We start from the raw sequence: 18,798 nt of genomic DNA on the forward strand, positions 1-18,798 counted from the left end.
GGGTAAAATGAAAATATTAGTAGCCGAGCTTTACATAGTATCAGCTAAAGTTTGTCTAGCAAAGTATTCCTTAAAAACAAAGGACCAGCCCATACATCTGTCTGGAAAGGCATCCTCTGCCATCTCGATCTGCTGTGAACCACATAGATTCCTCTGAATTTTGCCTTTGCAGGCAATTCCAAAGGTTTTCTTGCTTGTTTCTTAAAGATCTGATGCAGCAAATCCTTAGGATTTTCTATAGCACCTAGGTATTTGTGCAGGGGCTGAAGCTGGGAGGAGAAAGCAGCATCTGCCTGCCTACAGTGGTGTTCGTATGGCTTCAACATGAATATTCCCATTGTGTGGCTTACTCCTACAGTGTGGGTTTTCTAGGATTCAGCCTGCCTTTCTAGGCTTGCTTCTATGCACGGACATCAAAGGAAGGAGGGCTTCCCAGAAGGTGCGAAGCCAAAACTCTAGGAGCTGGTGGCATTATTTATTTGTAGACTGCAGAAAGACACACAGTCACTGCCACTGACGATTATATTGCAAGATACGGTATTGGAAAAACAATTTCAACCAACAATCAGATTCATCTCTGGCTCCAACAGATTTCCAGTGCTGCTGGCCAGCAGTGCCTGGCTAAGAGCTGCGCACCGAGCGGGCAGGCTGACAGATGGGCTCTGCGGAGCCCGGTGGCTCCTGGCAGCAAGCTAAGGAGTTCCGAGGACAGGTAGTCAGTGAGGATGGATCAAAGAGTTCCTTGACATTGAGTTTTGCTCTAAACAGACAGCTACCGGATATCCTGTTCCTTGGTCAGCAGTGAGGGGACCTGCAGCAGCTCATGGGTTCTTCTTAGAATTAAAGATGAGTCACTTTAAAGGTTGCTGGATTTTCTTTCCTATTACTCCACTTCCTCTGTTTTCTGAAGATAAATAAGAAATGAGAGCCTGGAAATTCTCTTGAGAGTTACTGCAGCTTGTTTGTTTTGTGAGAATAGTTCTTGTTATCTAATTTTGTTACACTTGTTAACAACAGCAGCAGCTTTCCCATAAAACTTGCCCCGAGTAAACTAACCACAACTTTGAGAACTGAGCTGGAGAGCAGAGAAGATCATCTCGGAAACTTGAAGATGAAGTACTTTCTTCTGCCAGCTCATTTAGCATTTCTCTATAGCTTTGCACTAAGTAAACCTGTCCAGGTGTGTCCCTGCTCTCAGATGTTGAGAATTTACATTGCTGCTGCTGAGTTGTTCTATCTTAAAATTAGTTACAAACTGCTGTGATTCTGCATGATGGAAGTTTTCTGCTATGGAGATAAGCATGTATTAAAAGATATGCTTTTTTTTTTTTTTGCAGATAGCTACAAGAAACAATGACTTAGGTGAGTTCGACTGATTATTATGTAAATAACTAGGTTTTGGTGGGGCTGCTTCTCTATACTTCATTCTCATTCAGTATATTTTTCTCTTTGAAAATATTTTTCAGCATCAGTGGAAATCAATTCACAGAACTCAGATGTGTTTTACAGTTGCATTCAGTGTGATTATTTATGCTGTCATGATAAAGAAATTAAGAAGACTTATTGAGCAATTGCTCCATGGAACGTTCTTTTCTATATGTAGCATCAGCAAATCAGAATACTTTTCATTTTGATTTCTTTCCTATGCGATATAAGGCACTTCCCTGTCTGCTGTACCCAAGACTATTGTACATTTTTGGCATAATAACCTATAGCTCTTGTCTGAGAGAAATGTATTCAAAGTATTTTAGAGTCAGAACTGAGGACCATGTCACAATGTCTTATGTCAAATTAACAGTTAACCTGGAAATGAATAGCTTTATGCATTCAATATGCATGAAAAAAATAGTAATTTCTTTTGTATGATTCATCCCATTTTTACAGAGGTCAGTTACGATTTTTCTTTAATTCCACAAGTTCTAATGAAGAGAACAATGGCTTATAATCCTTAGCCTTCCACTCTAAAGCCTCCCAAAGCTTCTGAAGCTAAAATATATTTAGTCACGACTTTGATTACAGCTGCACTATGACATCTATATTAATATTAATCTTTTCTATCCAGGAAGCAAGGCAGACCTAACTAGTCTTAGCATATTGTGAGAGCTAGATTCACTCAGTCTTAATTTACTAATCCTTTTTCACGTTATTAGGAAGTGAACTTCAGTGAAAGAAATTTCCAAAGGTACAAAAGCTTGGTTAGTGTATACCTCTCACCTCCTTTTGCACATCTATTCACCTTCTCAGTGCCTTGTGTGTTCTTTACTTTCTTCACCTGCCAGGTAGCGAAATAGCTGTGTATGAAGGAGACATCCTCTTGAGAAGAGGACGACGCAGTGCAATTAACTGTGAGAGTTGTTTATGGCCCAAGTCACAAGACGGACTAGTCAAGGTTCCAATTAACATCTCTTCTGATTTCTGTGAGTGCATGCAAATGGATGCTGTAAAGTTAGCATTGATCTGCCGGCCCCTGTACTCTCTTGTTATTTTATGTTTCCGTGGCATGCACCAAAAGCAATCTTTCTCCAAATGAGAATTCATCGACATGCCTCTTTTGCTAATATGTTAGCCCTATGGTACTTTGGCTAAGACACCAAACATTTCAGTTACAGACACTAAAATATGTGGTTACTTGGGCAGTAGTTGTTATAAATATGCCAGCTAATTAATTTTAATTACAAATATTAGCTCATTCCTGCACTTTGATATTTAGCAAGTACAGAAGAAGAAATATAATTTGTTCACATTATGAATGTATTTTTGTCAAAATTACCACTAGGAACACTTTTTGAACACTACGATTTTATTTCAAATCTCTCATAGAAATATATTCCCACACTAGAAATCCTGTAGAGGAAAAAATGGAGGAAAAATCCTTGGAGACATTTTTCTCCCTTATTATTTCCCTCTAGTCAGTCCATAGCTCTGTCCTGTAGCAAAAGGCTGCAGGACCAATGCCTTAATCTAGAAAATTTTGTTCCTGAAGACTATATAGGGGCTGTGCAGGTCTTCCATCTCTCCCCTGCTGAGGCATCTCTGGTGTGAGGCTTCCATACTTCCATCTTCTTAAAATATCTTACCTTGAGAGAAAATGGCATGGAAGTGAAATACAGCCCATGCCTGATTCCTGTTCCCGGGGAACAGGAATCTGTGTTATCATTTGAGCCAAGGAGAGCCCAGTCTCTGCATTATCTAGGCTGCTCCTCTGCCCGCGTGCTTCCAAAATTGCAGCATATACTCTTGTGGTTTGGTGAGGGTTATTCCATCTACCTCCCTTTCTCCGAACTTTAAAGTTGAGGAAATTAAGGTACAAATCAGTTGTAGATGGTTCATAACTGAGGAAGCCAAATTAGACCAAAATGCTCAAAAGTAGATAAACACTCCAATCTTTATTTGGTACCTGGAATAGAAACACTGTGATCTTCAGAGCCTCTAAACACTGGCTGTCTCAAGTGATTCCAAGGGGCGTGTGAAAGCTGTTTGTTATCCTTGATAAACAAAATAAGGTTTTGGTGCTTAGCTACGGTCGGATGGCTCATTTGGGATACTTTAATCCCATTATTTGTATCTGAAACTGTTGCATTTTTTTCCGTTCTGTCTAGTGGAAAAAAACAATGCCAGTCTTTTGCTTTCCATCAGCTGTCTTCTACAGAATATGCATAAGGGCCAGCTATAAATCTTACATATCCCCTTAGAAGTCTAATCAGCTTGAAGATCTCTGAAGGCTTTGTGCCATTTTTTTATTATACTTGTATGACAAAAAGCTAACAAGTGCTTTGAAGTTTTAAAGGAATACACCCCATTGATGCACCTTGGTTTTGGTTAACCAAGGAAGATTTCTCCTGGCCCCTTTCTTTTTCTAGCAGTGACAGAGAGGTCTTGGATTGCTGATGCTCTGCAAGAAATCTCCACACTGACCTGCGTGCAGTTTGTAAATCGCACTACGGAAACGGACTACGTCTATGTTGAACGTGGGCAGAGGTAAGCTCCTTGTGTCCCGGGAGTGGAAGCACTCAAAAGGTCTTTCAGCTTCTTTTCTGGTTTGACCTGGATTTAAGTAATTGCCCTTTTTTTATCCTAGGAGTCGAGATTCTGAGAGCAGGTGCAAATTTTCTTTTTTTTTTTTTTTTTAGATATACTGGTAGTCACATCAGTTAATAGGCTGCAGGAATAAATGTGTGTGTGTGTGGACTTAAAGATAATGGGGTATAATTCCAAATGAGATATTTTCCTTAATTGTTGTAAATATTTAAAGAAGTATAATTGTTTCAGGTTCTTTGCTTGACTACTTAAACTGATTCCCCTTAGTTTGATAGAACCATTTTACTGTTTTAAAATTTGCCATACTCATCACAAAGGCTTTATTTCTCCCCCTATGCAGTTTGGCAGCTTTTGGAAGCCTAGATATCTCACACCAGTGACTATTTGCATGTCCCGTCCTGTGGCTGCACATCTGGAGGTCCTTAGTGGCATAAACAGTACATCTATTTCTTTGTCTTTTGCTGAATGTGATCCTTTTGCTTATTGATTGCCTATTCTTAGCTGCTGGTCTTACTTTGGAAAAATTGGAGGACGTCAAGCAGTCGGCCTGGTGAAAAATGGTTGCATGGATAAAGGAGCAATTCAGCACGAAATGAACCATGCACTGGGTTTCATCCATGAACAGGCACGGAGTGATCGGGACAGGTTTGTCAAGATTATGTGGGAACACATTGTGGCAGGTATGTCTGCTAAATCTTAAGAGAAAACATATACTTTCAGGTAAAGGAGAACGTTTCTTCTGTGAACAGCCATGCAAATAAGAATCGTGATTAATGCTGGCTGAATTGCAGCAGCAGCACATTCAGTGTGATGGAATTTCTCATTCAGTGTTTGTATTAGGGGAATTTCTGTGGCTACACCTATAATAGTGTGGTCCTCCAACGCAGATGCAGCCTAAAAGTAGCTCTACATTCTTATTTTGATTGCCATCTTGAGCCCAGGCTCACCTTATATCCAAAATACCGAGATCATCGGGAATGCAAAATGCTGTTGCAAAGACTTGGCCAGGAGGCAGGACTATGGCACTTTTAGCTGAGGTGGGTGAAACTTGATGTTCAAAGATCATGGTGGGGAATCACACAGCGACTCTATCTTGGGGAAAGCCATGGAAATAGGGAAGGCAGCAGGTAGTCATGTTGGCAGTGGCGGTGAGTGAAATGCACATAGCCTAAAACGTAGATAAACAAGGGATTCCATGTGGAGAGAATGGAAGCACGTGCAACCACTAGCATGTGCGAAATTCTGGGACCTGGCATGATGTGGAAGGAAGGACTGTGGTTATTTCCTCCGTGAGGAGAGAACAATATACACTGCCATGAAACGAAGGAACAGTGGGGAGCAATCAGGACTGGTAAATCCAAGTGAACTTTATTTAGGGAAAGGAATGCAGGAGTAATAGTTTGAGCATGTGCCCTTGATCTGTGTGCTGGGAACATGGGAGCATGTACAGAGCTCCAGGCTCTGGGGAGGGCAGAGAGAATGGCAGGAGTTCCCAGAGAAAGCAAGAAAGTGGTACATAGAAGGAAAGTAGGGGAAGAAAGGATGCAAGGAATCACTTGTCTGATGGCTATGAGAGAGCTGGGCAACCCACAACAATTGTAAAAATATAATAGTGTAGTTAGTTCATTATAGAAACTAATAGTAAATGAGGCTGGACAACTGAATACCAAATTCTAATAAGTCTCTTCAACAAATAAGATATTCAGCTCTTCAATGTCATGCACAGCTGAAAATATATCTATTTCTCCAGATGGAACTCGATTGTTTTTATTGCAAATTCCTAACACACTGTTCTCCAAACTTGTTTCAGCTATTCCCATGGTATCCTAAGTAAATTCCATTTGGGCTGTTCTTTATTGAGGTTTCAGCTCTAGTGTTAAGGTGTAATTTTGCTATGAATTTTTTGCCATTGTACAACAAGGGTGTGTCACGTTTGAAATGCTAGCAAAGGATGTGCTAGGAAAGAGGAGTTGGAAACACGAAGTTATACCAAAGATACTAGACACGCATAAAATCTTACACTAGTTTTGCAGGGGGAAGTCCGCAGGTTCGGATGTCATCATTCCTAAAGGATACAGATGTAACCAAACTCTGATTCAGGCACAGTATCGTGAAAGGGTAAAAGATAGGGAAGAGCTGAAGAAGACAAGACTATGCAAAAGGGGATGGGGTATATCTTCAGTGTTTTAACAGCACTCACCAGGAGTGGAGGATGAGAAGGTTGGCGTGACAAGGGAGTTAGAATGCAGTGTGTGCAGCAGAAGCACTGTAGAGAAAAAATGCAAAGATATGCCGGGAAAGGAAATGAAGAAACACAGGTATGTTCATCAGGACTGTTAGGGTACATCTCCTGTAAAAACATGCTGCTGTTAACAGTGCCGATAGCAGAGCTCCCCCTGATCTTAGTGGTGCAGAACTAGACCTCAAGACCTTTTGCAGCTTCCCAGCTCTCCCACACAAGCTGTTTTTCTCTTGCCAGGACTGTGGTACTGTGGATGTTTGCTGGGTTTTGTTTTTACCCAGAAATTCACCTTGGAAGCCATCCTACTTCTTTGTTTTGACAAAAGGCAGCCTGACTGGTTACTGTCCACTTAGCTACTTGAAACTCAGCTTGTTTTTCCCAAACTTTTGGGGAAAAAAACTGTATTCAGAGTCTTCAGCCAAAGCTTCCTTTTCAGCTCTTCTGAGTCATTACACCTAGATTCTGGCAGAGATATTATTTTTTTTTTAGAGTGGAAAAGATGGGGTAAGTCACCACATGTGTGCAGGTCTAGACAGCCAAATTTCACTGGCATGCGATGAGGCAGATACTAGTTTGCTGGCACCACCTCTGTCCAGCCAAGCTGCTGTTACTTTTCCTTTTTCAACAAACCAATTCAGCAAAGCACTTATGTGCCAAACAGTAGCCATATGCTGAAATGTTTCACTGCATTTGAACTGTGTTCTCTGTTCATCACCTCAAAAGAAGCTGTGCACTTGCTGATAATTCTTTCTGAAGTCAATATAGCCGATAAGAGGAACTGAGATAAAAAACTAAGAGTCAGGAAAACCAATGCTGTTGAGACCCAGTTTGAAACTTAACTGAGTTTTTGAGCTATGAAAAGCTCCAAAGTCATGTTTATCTTCAAACTTTCTATAATTCAGGATTGTGAAGCCTCTTTTTGCATCTCGTAGCCCTCATTGGGACCAGTGCTGAAGGACATTACTGGAAGAGACTGGCTCTGATTGCAAGCCTGCCAGCCAAGTTGAGCAGACTCCAGAGATTTTTCTGACAAGCTTCCAACACTGAACTCTTGTCCAGATGGTTTGTGGTTTACAAAACACTAGTTACAATAATGAAGGTACAGATGTTGAACTGGAAAGGAGCGCTCAGTGGTTTGGGCATTAGCCTCAAGGCCAGGCTCCCTGCTCTTACATTGCTAACTTGCCTGCCTTACCATGGACAAGAGACCAGAGTGCAATTCATATTCATGCTCTCTAGTCTATGGAGAGAAATAGGTGCCTTCAGATGAAACTCTCTCCAACTGTGTCTCTCTTTCTCTCCCTCTCCTCCGACTATCCTGGGAGCCTTGATGAATAGCTTCAGTGCCTAACTTAGAGAAATGAAGCTGGGTCCAGTCTGTGTCTCTGCGCCCCAGTCCTGTGTCAATGCACCACTTTCTTCATACGGGCTTTTTAAGGCTAAACAGATGAAAAGTGATGAGATGCTCAGCAGCTATGGTGAGAGGGGCTTCATGCGAGTCATATCACTTCACTGTAGTCATTGCTGATGGGTCTGACCAGAAACAGAGCCAGAACATGGCTGATAGCATGTCCTTTGGTGTGAGTAACAAGCAAACTGTATCCCTTTCTTTTGTGGTCTTATAACCCTTTGGTGGAAGGACTCAGCAAGACAGGTTAGTGGTCACCCACACATACCTCTGAATTTTTGATCTAGGTGGTCAGCCAGATTTCTCTCTCAAGGTATCAACGCAGATTTGGAGACATAGGTTGAATGCTTATAATGTTCAAGGTAATGCATTGATATATACTTGGAGACACCCTAATGAAGATAGACAGATTAATACTTTTACTTGAAGAGTGGAATGGATTCATTGATTATATCGAAACTTTGACTTAATTGATTTTGGTTTATATTCTGAAACGCACTAGGCTGAGTGAAAATGGGTTCCCATTGGCTTCAAAATGCTCTGGTGGTTTTCATAGTTCCAAGATCTCTTGAGAACAGTTTGTATCCTAAGTTACTCTTTGGCTTCTGACAGCAGGCAGCGTACTATTAGAGCAGCAATAATTGTTCTGACTGAAATGGTGCTTTCCTACCTTACAGGGGAACAAGGGAACTTTGGAAAAGTGAATTCCAAAAATCTGGGCCTTCCCTATGACTACTCTTCAGTGATGCACTATGGCGCGTAAGTTGTTTTCTGAGATGTCTTTTCAAAGGATCAAACAGCTTTCAGATCTTCTGCTCAGATCTAGGAAGAAGGAATTGGTCTGTGCAGAGAATGACTTTTGCTGTTCACTTAAAATTGAGTGGATGTACATAGTTAAGGGTCACCTCCTTTGTCAGCAGCATTCCTGGAAAACAGAGTTGATATGGATAGAAGAAAAAAATAGGACAATGTTTTCTTTCACTGTACTCCTGTCTCTTGCCAGAGGCCTTTGACATGGCTATGGTCCAAAGTCTAGCTCTACTGAGTCACTGATCTAAAACAGTCCGTAAGTCTAAATAATTTCATTAACGTAGTAACAACCGATCATAGACAACAACATTTAGGTACAGAGAGAAGAAAGATGGGATTTTTTATATCATTAAGATGTTGTGTGCTGCTCATATTCATCTGGGAACACTGTCTAAGGTTGCATTTTAGTCCATAATGTACAAGCTTGTATCATGTACCTTCTCCTTTATTTCCACTAGCAAGTAACAACTTCTTTGCACACAAAATGGTTGCCACGCTGGTCCTCTTCAGGGAAGACTAACTAGTCTCTGAGAAGCTTCTTGCCCTTTTCCATTGAAATTCTGTGCATGTTGTACCTAAATATGATTATGCAGTTTCAGAACTTCACTGGTAAAGAGAAGTGATCTAGAAATGTGATCTCCTTATTTTTACAGGTATGATTTCTCCAGCACTCCAGGGAAACCAAGTATTGTGCCAGTTCCTGACCCCTCCATACCCATTGGGCAGAGAGAAGGGCTGAGTAACTTGGATGTAGCTAAAATCAACAAGCTCTACAAGTGCAGTAAGTGCTGTAGATCGAAGGCATGTGAATCCTTATACAGCTAATGTCTGTAGGCACTGTCAGACATCGCCCAAAGGAACTCAGCCCACAGTCCTATCAATACGTCTGTCCCTCGCCCTACAAGAGGGCTGTGCTAAACTGCTGCCCTCTTGGAAAAGACAACTTACTTTCAAGAATTCACTGTCATTCTGTGTTATCTTCACCTAGTCCCTGCTCTTTGACGTAAGCAAAACGCATCAGAGAAATCATGGTTGCTACTTCTGTCAACTTCTTGTTTCAGGAAAGCTCTGAAGGTTGCAAAGCACCTAAGCTATCCTCAGCCATGATTATAGCTTAGAGTCATGTGCCTCAGTAGTGCCAGCAGGTTTGTGATTTCTTTTCATTAGAAAATGGCTGCAGGGCTGTTAGTATGGGTGCCATTTAGGCTGATCAGAACGTCTCTTTGAGGGGAATTCCCCAGGCTTTTTGTATAGTTATCTACTTCCTTGCCCCATCCATTTCTTAACTCATCACTGTGGTATCTTAAGGTCTAGAAATAGCATTCCTCTGTAGCAGGAACTCTTCAGTTGAGATGCACAAAACAGGTAAGACACCAGATGTGCTCCTGCAATGCATGATTTTTGCCTCGACTCCCAGTACATACGCTAATTGATTTATACAGTATATGTCTTTTCTGGGATGTTATTCAATTAGTTTCCACCAAAATATCAAGAAACGTTAACATGGCCTAAATATTAGTGCACCAAATTCTGCTATAATTCTGTTACAACTTAATTAAATAAACATCAGTCATTAGTGGGAATCCGCGTTCCTTCAGTTGGATAGTTAGGTACAGAAATCATTGCTGAGAGTGGTTCCTCCCAAATTCTTAACTGCAGATAAGACAAGTTTACAATTTACGTGTCTGTCATGGTCTCAAAGACAGGGATAACAAGTATTTAATGATATTTATTCTTGATAGTGGGGCTGGGAATGAATCACACTTCAATACCATTATTATGTAATTTCATAATTAGATCTATATGTTTTGGAAGAAGAGGGCTAAATTTAAAAAAAAAAAAAGCAGAAAAACTCAGGGGCTAAAAAGACAAAAAGTCTGTTTGTCTCAAGGAAAGTAGGAACCAAAAGAAAAATGTCACGAATTCATATTTTCAGATGTCATCATATATATTAATATTTTGCAATTTGGGGAGTTACACTTAGCGCAAAAAATGATGGATACATGTGGAAAGACAAAAGACTGATGAGATCAAACTGTGTACCAGCCACTAGGTTTGCAGCTTGACTTCAGTGCCCTCTGTTAGTGGTTTACCGCAGTGACTACCCCTCTCTGCTTTGACAGTATCTAGTTTTCGAGCTTGATTCTTGCATACAGTTATGAATACACACACATTTGCTGATGGGAATTGATGTACTGATGTCATTGAAACTACTCCTGTGATTGAGGTTATGGAAGTTCATGAAAGATCCAGGCCTTTTTTAGTAAACTAAAATATGTGAGTGAAGCCCTACTGTCTTTAAAAACATTATTAGCTGAAGCAGGTAAGTGCATTAACTATCTTTACTGCACTTGCAGGTTTTGAGTAACAGATTGGGAACATCGACACAATTCTAAGCATTATAATTCATTTCTCTTTTGCAAGCTTGGCTGATGCAGATGATTGGAGAGACTTGTCAAGCATTTCTGGAAGATTTTTGTGCAGTTTTCATTCTCTTCAACAGTGTTTGGTTCTTCCCTTCAGATTGCTGTAGCTCTGTGTTGCCTAGATCCAAAGGCTCGTTCTCCTCTGTCAATTACCCATCCCCATACCCGAATAATAGCAACTGCCTGTGGTTGATCCGCATCCGTCGAAGTAAGGTAATTTTTATTAGGAGAAAAAAGGTTTGAACCACAGTGTCAAGGCTACACAGCATTATTTCATTATTATGACTACCCTCTGGGAGTCATTTTCATGGACCAAGACATTTATTTTGTTATGCAGTGAATGAAAAGACAGGCTCAAGAATTTTCATAAGACTTATTAAGACTATCAGATGCATTATTTAACTTAATTTTTATCCAGTTAAGATTGGATGGCTTTTCAAAGACAAGCAATAGTCAAACATCAATCACTGGGCTCTGTCACAGAGCAGCTATGCTCTTTTCATACAACTAGTAAAGTTTCAGTGCTACATGGATAGTAAAATGAATACAAAGTCCTAGTTCACTTCATAACAATTAGATGGTCTGAGTCTTTCCCTGTATATAACATTTAACCTAACATCCATCTTCTTGTTTCTCAAGATTTTCCTGCAGTTTGAGGCTTTTGATCTCCAACCCTCCTCAGACTGTTCTTCTGACTATATAAAAATTTACAACGGAAACAGCAAGAATTCCCCTGTCTTGCTGGACAAATACTGTGGGAAGGGGCCACTGCCCTCCTTAGTGGCGTCTGGATCCGCAATGCTGGTAGAGTTTGCAACTGATGAGAGCATTACAGCCACGGGATTCAGAGCCTCCTACAACAGGGGTATGAACACTCCTTTGCAGAGCTTGGAGAATAGTATTAATAGTATTTGTGTGCAAAAACATGAAAATTTTGAACATGTACTCCAGAGTAGGTTTTCTCTGTGTTATTCTTTACACTTCCATAGCAATTGCTAATGCAGGCGTCTAGGCAATAATGGGGCTGAAGGTTAGTAGGAAACAGAAAATGGGATGTTGCATGGGTATCATGTTAGTAATCCTGAGAACCCACTCACATTCTTCTGAGAGCCTCTGCTAGGCTTCTTCATATCTTTAAAACAATTTCTTTAAATAAAAACAATGCAACGACTGTAACTAATAGGAGCAGCGCAGCCAAAGAGGAGAAAGACTGCAGAACTCGACAAGAAATCGCAACCAATGAGATATAAAGCCAGTATCTGGGCAATGTGTTATTCAAGGTTTTGTGGCATTTTATGCAACTGGAGAGATACTAACCTTGGCTAACTTACACTTTCTGAATTAAAGGCATTTGTTATGTTACATGAAACACAGCACCTACTGCAGTCACTTGAGGAGTGTCTGTTTCACAAACATACAAATGCATTATGGACTGCGGGATAAAGTTCTGTTGTGCTGCAACATGCTTTCAGTTAGAAGGCAGTAGCCCAAATAACTCGTTATTGCCTTATTTCAACTAAAAATGGAAACTTTTTTAAAGCATAAATTGAATAAGTCTTAGAAATGTGTCGCTTTTACTCTCTTTGCATTAGTTTTGATGGAGTCATTTCTAGATAGCATTAGATCTAGCTTGCTAATGCAATCTTGAATACTTGAGCTGATTCTTTTCTGAGCGTACAGTAAGCTAGTACCATTAGAATGCTATGCTGATATGGCAACGCTCAATTGTAAAGACAGATACAGCTTTAGATGCAGCTGTTTCCCATCCTCCAAAGGTTATTTAGCAGCCATCTTTTTAGTTCCTTCAGTACAGCTGCTGATACAAACACTAAGCAAAGAAATAAAATATTTCAGCAGTAGATTTTCATGGTAGCACATTTTTTCTTGGCTTGAAGAAAGAATACAATAGGGTATAAGTGAGCTCACTCCTACTGCCAAAATACTCTTGTTAATATGCCTTTCTCTGTTTTTCTCCTTTACTTCTCAGTGAATTGTGGAGATACTTTCACAGACTCCAATGGAGTCATCACCTCTCCAAACTACCCCAATAAATACCCCAAAAACCAAGCGTGCTTCTGGGTCATCAGTTCTCCAGTAGGATACAAGGTAAGTCACAGATGAATTCATTTGTGGGTTTCATCAGTGTTCTCTAATGGCATCTCTTTTTGCCTTGGAGAATAACAGCTGTAATGTCACATGCTGAGCAGACATTCTCAGAGTACAAATCTGAACACAAAAAATCAGTTTAAGAACTAATGCTAGATCTTGCTTTCTGAGGTGTTCAGCAAGTGAAAACCTTTACAAGTGCATAAAGGTTTTGTTCAGAATAACCCCTAGGTAAGCGTTCCCACTAGAAAACTGAAACATTGCACAGGTGCTGTTTTTATATTTCCCTAGAGAAAAGAATTTAAAGCATACAAGATCAATCTTGTCCCTGGGTTCTCCTTCCAATCCAAATGCTGATGAACTAAGCAAATAATTTGCTACTAATTTGCATTACAGTATGGGATCAGGATGTGGTGCAAACACAGAATAAAAAACGGTGCCTGAACATAAGGAATTTATACTATTTGTGCTTGCTACATACAAAGGGTAAGAGAAAATGGTATAACCTGGAAGCAAAGTGCTGTGGTTGTATTTTCTCCAGATATCTCTCAAAATGTTATCCTTTGAGCTGGAAGATAGTGACAGATGCATCTATGACTACTTGCTCATACATGATGGAAGCCGACCTACATCACCTGCAGTTGGGCCTTACTGTGGGACAGAGAAGGTTGCAGACTTTACTTCCACTGGGAACTTTGTGCTGGTTGAATTTCACAGTGATATCGTTTGGGAGTTGCCCGGATTCGTGATGAGTTATACATTTGGTAGGTAGCACTATACAGATGGGATTTGGAAAACACAGAATTAAAGCAAGAGGCCAGCTAGCCACAGGTAAAAGTCAAGATGCCACCAATTTCAGCAAAAAAACCCCGTAGCTCCCTGATACCTTGAAGAAGGTTGAAACTTGATCTCTTAGTCTTATGTCTACAGTGGTGTCATTTGCATGGTGAATTGAGGACAAAAACATTCCTGCCCATGGGATGCTTCTGTGTGAGGCTGTAAGCTTTTTGTTATAGTATTCCCATTGCTGGTGCTGCGTGGTGAAATACAATAGTAGAACTGAAAGCAGATTTTCAAGAACTTCTAGTATTAGAAAATGTGCTCATAAAAATTTCAGAATGTGTAGCAACTTTAACCTGTATTCTCACAATTGTTATTACCCAAACCTAATGTGCATTCCAGTATGCATACAGAAAAACCTTCAGACACATGTTTGTTTATGCTTTGAAGCAAAGCTCACTTATACAGTTTGTATAAGCACCTTAGCTTAGCCTGGAAATCACCACTTTACACCGAAGGTGCAAACTAGGATGTTTGTACAGCATCTCAGCTCAAAGAATTGCACTACTCCTCTGTGAGATGAACCAGATCAGGGAACAGATTTAAGTAAAGAAATGATTAAGAGTGGCAGGAACAAGCAGTGAGGGAGAGGGAACAGAGTGTAAGCACCTTTGCCACTTTGCTGTGGCCCGAGTCAGGTATTGAAATTGTCCATGAATTGTCCAATATTACAAAAATATTTTTTAAAAATGAGGCCTGAAAACCTAATGCAAAGTCCACCAAATGTAAATGGAGGCAGTAACTTTGGATAACATATTAGGTGTGAAGTACCTTGTCTGTAGAGTGAAATCTTCCACCTTTGAGGAGAGGTCTGAAGAGGAGAAAGAAATCACCGCTATAGACATCTAATACTTTGCCTTAACTTGATGTATTCAGAACTAATGTCAATGCCAAGCTAGAAGATGCCAAAAGGTAATAAATAATAAAAGTTCTTCCTGCAATTATGCCTTTATGAAGAAGTGCACATAAAAAATACTAGTTTGCTTTCCTGGTGCTAGAAAGGCAGCCCAGAAAATTTTTAATTGTGCTTACTTTCTTTTTTTTTTTTCAAGAATCTGTAATGTTTGCCTTTTTAAGCACTGGTTAATTTTCACCCTCAGAAGAATAATAATTGATAAGTTGTGGACACTATGGTCTAGAGCTTACTTGCATCGTGGTGGGAAGGCGCATGCGCAGCAGGCAACAAATATTTGTAGTTTTTACAAGCTCCTGTCTTCTGGCTATAAAAAGTATTCCTTCATATAATTTGGCTCACTATTTAGATTGGCACCTTTTTGGAAGATACAACAATTTCAGCAGCATGAGAGAAAATGAAACGCTATTTCTATTTTTAACCTCAACTTCAGACTGTACAAAAGCTAATTCTTCTCCCTGAGTCTGAGGACTTTCACAGAGGTGCAGAAGTACTAACCCTGAGACAACTGTCATTGTATACAAAGTTAAATGGGTCCCTGTTTTAAAGATACAGTGCTGAACAGCTTTGTAACGTGAGTATTACTTTAGATTCCCTTCCCACAGCCAGATGTGGGGCTCTGCATACATCCCATGTTTTAGATGTTCACCCATATTTGGAAAAGGAGCGTGAACAACATATTGAAACAGCAATGTACCACATATGGGAATATTGGTCTTGCAACTTGTCCCTAGAAATATGGTTTTAAGTAGGAGTCTGAGACGTGGCAATGTGACTTGATCAGGGTGTTTTATTTGCAAGCAAGCCCTTCCTGCAGGCAAGTTGTAAGCCTGGGCACACAGCCTGGCTAAAGACTCCAATCTCATTTGTTTTGAAAACATGAATTCAACAGTAATGACATAGAAATGCATTCCTGAATGTACAGACAGCCTGAAATATAATGTGATGAATAAGTTCTCTCTTTCATAGGAAAGGCTTTCCAGTCTGAAATCTTAAAGTTCTGCTTTTCATGAGTTCTGTTAGGGGTCCTCGTTAACCTCTTTCTTTAAGGTATATGCACATTAGCTGGAGTTTCCACTCACGCTCCAAACCACCTCCTGACCCTCTGCAGATATAAAAATCTTCAGCTTTCCTCTAATTACTGCTAAAATCTCTGGTTTCCTGCCAGCAGTCTCCACTTTAGTCATACATTAGTCATCTATAAATCTGTGGCCCACCAAATAGGAAAATGCAAGATCCAAAACATCCTGATGAATGGCATCCTACTTATGATGACTGCTGTTCATTTTCACCCACAGATAGTTGCAAATCTTAAATTGAGAAGCTGTAGAATTCAGAAACCCTGCTAAGAGCTTAGGTGTACCCAACCGCACAGTGTAAGGGGACTTGCATCTAGCAGACAATAATCCTCCCACAACAGGCATTGCCCATATATAAAAATTATTTATAAGCTTGCTATTAACATTCATATTCTGGGATATATGAGTTAAGAGTGACCGGCCAGTAGACACAATGGACAGTAGAGCCAAAAATTGAGGACTCAAATACTGGCATAGGAGGATTTTGAGAGTTTCTACTGAAAGTTCAGCATTCACTTAACACACCTTTGAAATTCAACATGTAAGGATTTAACCTTGAAAAAACAGAGGTGTCTAGCAGTGATGAATACATATATGTACTCCCATATATATACATACCTCATGATACAAACAGGTATGACCTTAACTGCGTACAAAACCAGATCTGTGCTAAGAGACAACCACTGCCACAAGCCTGTACACGTGGAAGAGACAAGAGTGTTTGTGTCCATGTATTCCAGTCTTACCTTCTTTGGGACAGTCCAGGTTCCTATCTGGGAGGCAAATCAGCGCCTTCGAGTGGTATGCTTTTGTAACCTGTAAGAACCAGGACAGAGCTCTGTCAATTACTGCTGTAGGAGAAAACCAGCCTGGAATAAAGCACTGCAGAAACAGACAAAAATTGTACTACTCGTAGGTCTTTTTTGGTGTGTTTAATTCAAAACACATTTCCTTTACATAAGTAAATAACTGCGGTTGAAATGATGCTTGCTTGCATGACTAGAACCCCAGACAGAATATGAGGACAGCTTTTGGCATGCTGATAGTACAGTTGGTTCGTCATCTAGAAGAAAATGAGCCCACTGAACAGCAAGAGAGTACTGAAGTTCAGTTTTCAGCTTCACTGTGATGATGAGCTGCCCTTTTTATCACACTGAACTGCAAGGAGACACATTACAGCCTGGGAGACCGAGTAGGCAGACAGCCACATTTTGAATTAATTTGAACTTTTTCAGACCAAAAGTTTTACCTTTAGATGCATTCCGGTATAGTAATCAAGCCCCAAGATTATCGAGGCCAAGTATAATACACTGGGGGATAGTTTCACAGCAAGTTAGAGAGGAACACAGCATTTGCAGCTATAACTATGTAGGACAGAGAATGTGTAACTTACTGTGCAACAAGAGTTTGGCAAGGAGAAGACATATGAACCAAAGACCATCTAATCTCTCCTACACTTCAAACAGAAATTTAAAACCTTATGGACTAAGTCGTCACATAGGATTTTAATAATCGGAGTTCCCTTTATCATGGGAAACATCTGCAGGCAAGAGAAGAAATAAAGGAAAGTTGCTGCTGTTCAGCTGCCAAATGGCCTTCTGGTACAGGAGCTGGAAGAACTGCGGGGCCCGGGCCCCCTCTGGTGGACACCAGCGAGGGAACGTGAACCAGTCTCCTCCAGCCACGGGAGAGTGAGGTCCTCTCCTGACCTGGCCACGACTCTCAGGTCCATCCGGCAAATTCAGCCGAAGCGTTTCTAAACGGGTAAGTTCAATTTCTTTAATTGTCTTGCTCCCTCCCGTGCACCTCTGTTGGTGGTGCTCTCTGGATAGGAAAGTTGAGTCGCTGCTCATATCTTCTATGAAAAAGCAGCACTCCAAATTACACTTGTCAATTGCTGACATTCAGATTGAATTTTCCTCTTCCTCTTTTCCCATCGACCAGCTCAATAGCAAAGACAACAACAAATGAAGTCTTTTATTTGAGAAAATTCTGTTTTATATTTGTCTCGATTCCCTGCTTTATGCCTGCGATACGTGGAGTTTCCAGGTGGTCTCTTAACACAATTGCTGGACAGGTGCAAAGTTTACTTTCCAAGTTTTATACAGTTGTCTTTCTAATATTCTTTACCATTCAAAAAACCTGAAAGCTTGAGAGGGGAAGCCCCAATTTTTTTCCTTTAGCTTTGTTCAGATATTAATGAGTCTTACTTCCTTAAATAGACCAGTCAGTTTCCTAATTTAACTGTGTAGGTCTTTACAATGTGGACTTAGCTATTAAACTGGAAAGAATGCAAAACGTAATTACAAACCCACACGATTAACAAGATGACTCATGGGAACCACTGTTACCCAGAAATACACTCAGTAACTTTTTTTTTTTTTTTTTTTTTTACAAACACCCTAGGACGTTGACTTCAGAAGGCATGCAAACAAACACTGGCAGAAGTAATGGCTGGGGATAACTGGAGTTTAGCAGTTCAGCTGATTTCATGCTCTTTTGAACCCAGCTCTCACCACAGGTTTAAGACCAAAAAAAAAACCCCACAGAATAACAGGAACGCAACCCTGTCAACATTAGGGAATATGCTTTTTGTCTTTGTAACACCCAAAACCAGCTAGTGGGCAAAAACACAACACCCTAATAACTGCGTCTGCTGTACTGGGAGCACGGCACACATGGAGGCAGCGATGCCACGCTGAAACTGTTGTAAGCAATAGCAGCTGGTGAACGAACCAAATAGGGGAAGTGCCCTACTGGACCTACTGTTTGTTAACAGAGAAGGTCTTGTGGGGCATGTAAAGGTTGGAGGTCGTCTTGGGCTCAGTGATCATGAAATGGTAGAATTTTCAATTCTTGGTGAAGCAAGGCGGGGAGCCAGCAGAACTGCCACCTTGGACTTCCGAAGGGCAGACTTTAGCCTGTTCAGGAGCATG

The 18,798-nt window shown here is 40.5% G+C and overlaps 1 protein-coding gene across 1 annotated transcript; it reads left to right on the forward strand.

The window, feature by feature from the left end:
* The first annotated feature begins 1,111 nt into the window (after positions 1 to 1,111).
* On the forward strand, positions 1,112 to 13,802 carry LOC104295900 (astacin-like metalloendopeptidase). Its single transcript, XM_009895714.1, has 11 exons — positions 1,112 to 1,180; positions 1,338 to 1,362; positions 2,280 to 2,417; positions 3,861 to 3,978; positions 4,540 to 4,718; positions 8,366 to 8,447; positions 9,152 to 9,279; positions 11,022 to 11,137; positions 11,564 to 11,789; positions 12,912 to 13,030; positions 13,572 to 13,802. Exons 1-11 carry the CDS (start codon positions 1,112 to 1,114, stop codon positions 13,800 to 13,802), a joined length of 1,431 nt encoding a protein of 476 aa, XP_009894016.1.
* The last annotated feature ends 4,996 nt before the right edge of the window (positions 13,803 to 18,798 follow it).

The sequence above is a fragment of the Charadrius vociferus genome, unplaced genomic scaffold, assembly GCF_000708025.1.
Source record: "Charadrius vociferus isolate BGI_N301 unplaced genomic scaffold, ASM70802v2 scaffold111, whole genome shotgun sequence".
NCBI lineage: Eukaryota > Metazoa > Chordata > Aves > Charadriiformes > Charadriidae > Charadrius > Charadrius vociferus.

What these genes read in the sequence shown, in the direction of transcription:
- LOC104295900 (XM_009895714.1), top strand. Translation starts at nt 1,112, where the DNA reads ATGAAGTACTTTCTTCTGCCAGCTCATTTAGCATTTCTCTATAGCTTT. An exon ending in CAGAGCCTCCTACAACAGGG is followed by an intron (nt 11,790 to 12,911) that starts GTATGAACACTC and finishes TTTACTTCTCAG; the next exon opens with TGAATTGTGGAGATACTTTC. An exon ending in GTTCTCCAGTAGGATACAAG is followed by an intron (nt 13,031 to 13,571) that starts GTAAGTCACAGA and finishes TATTTTCTCCAG; the next exon opens with ATATCTCTCAAAATGTTATC.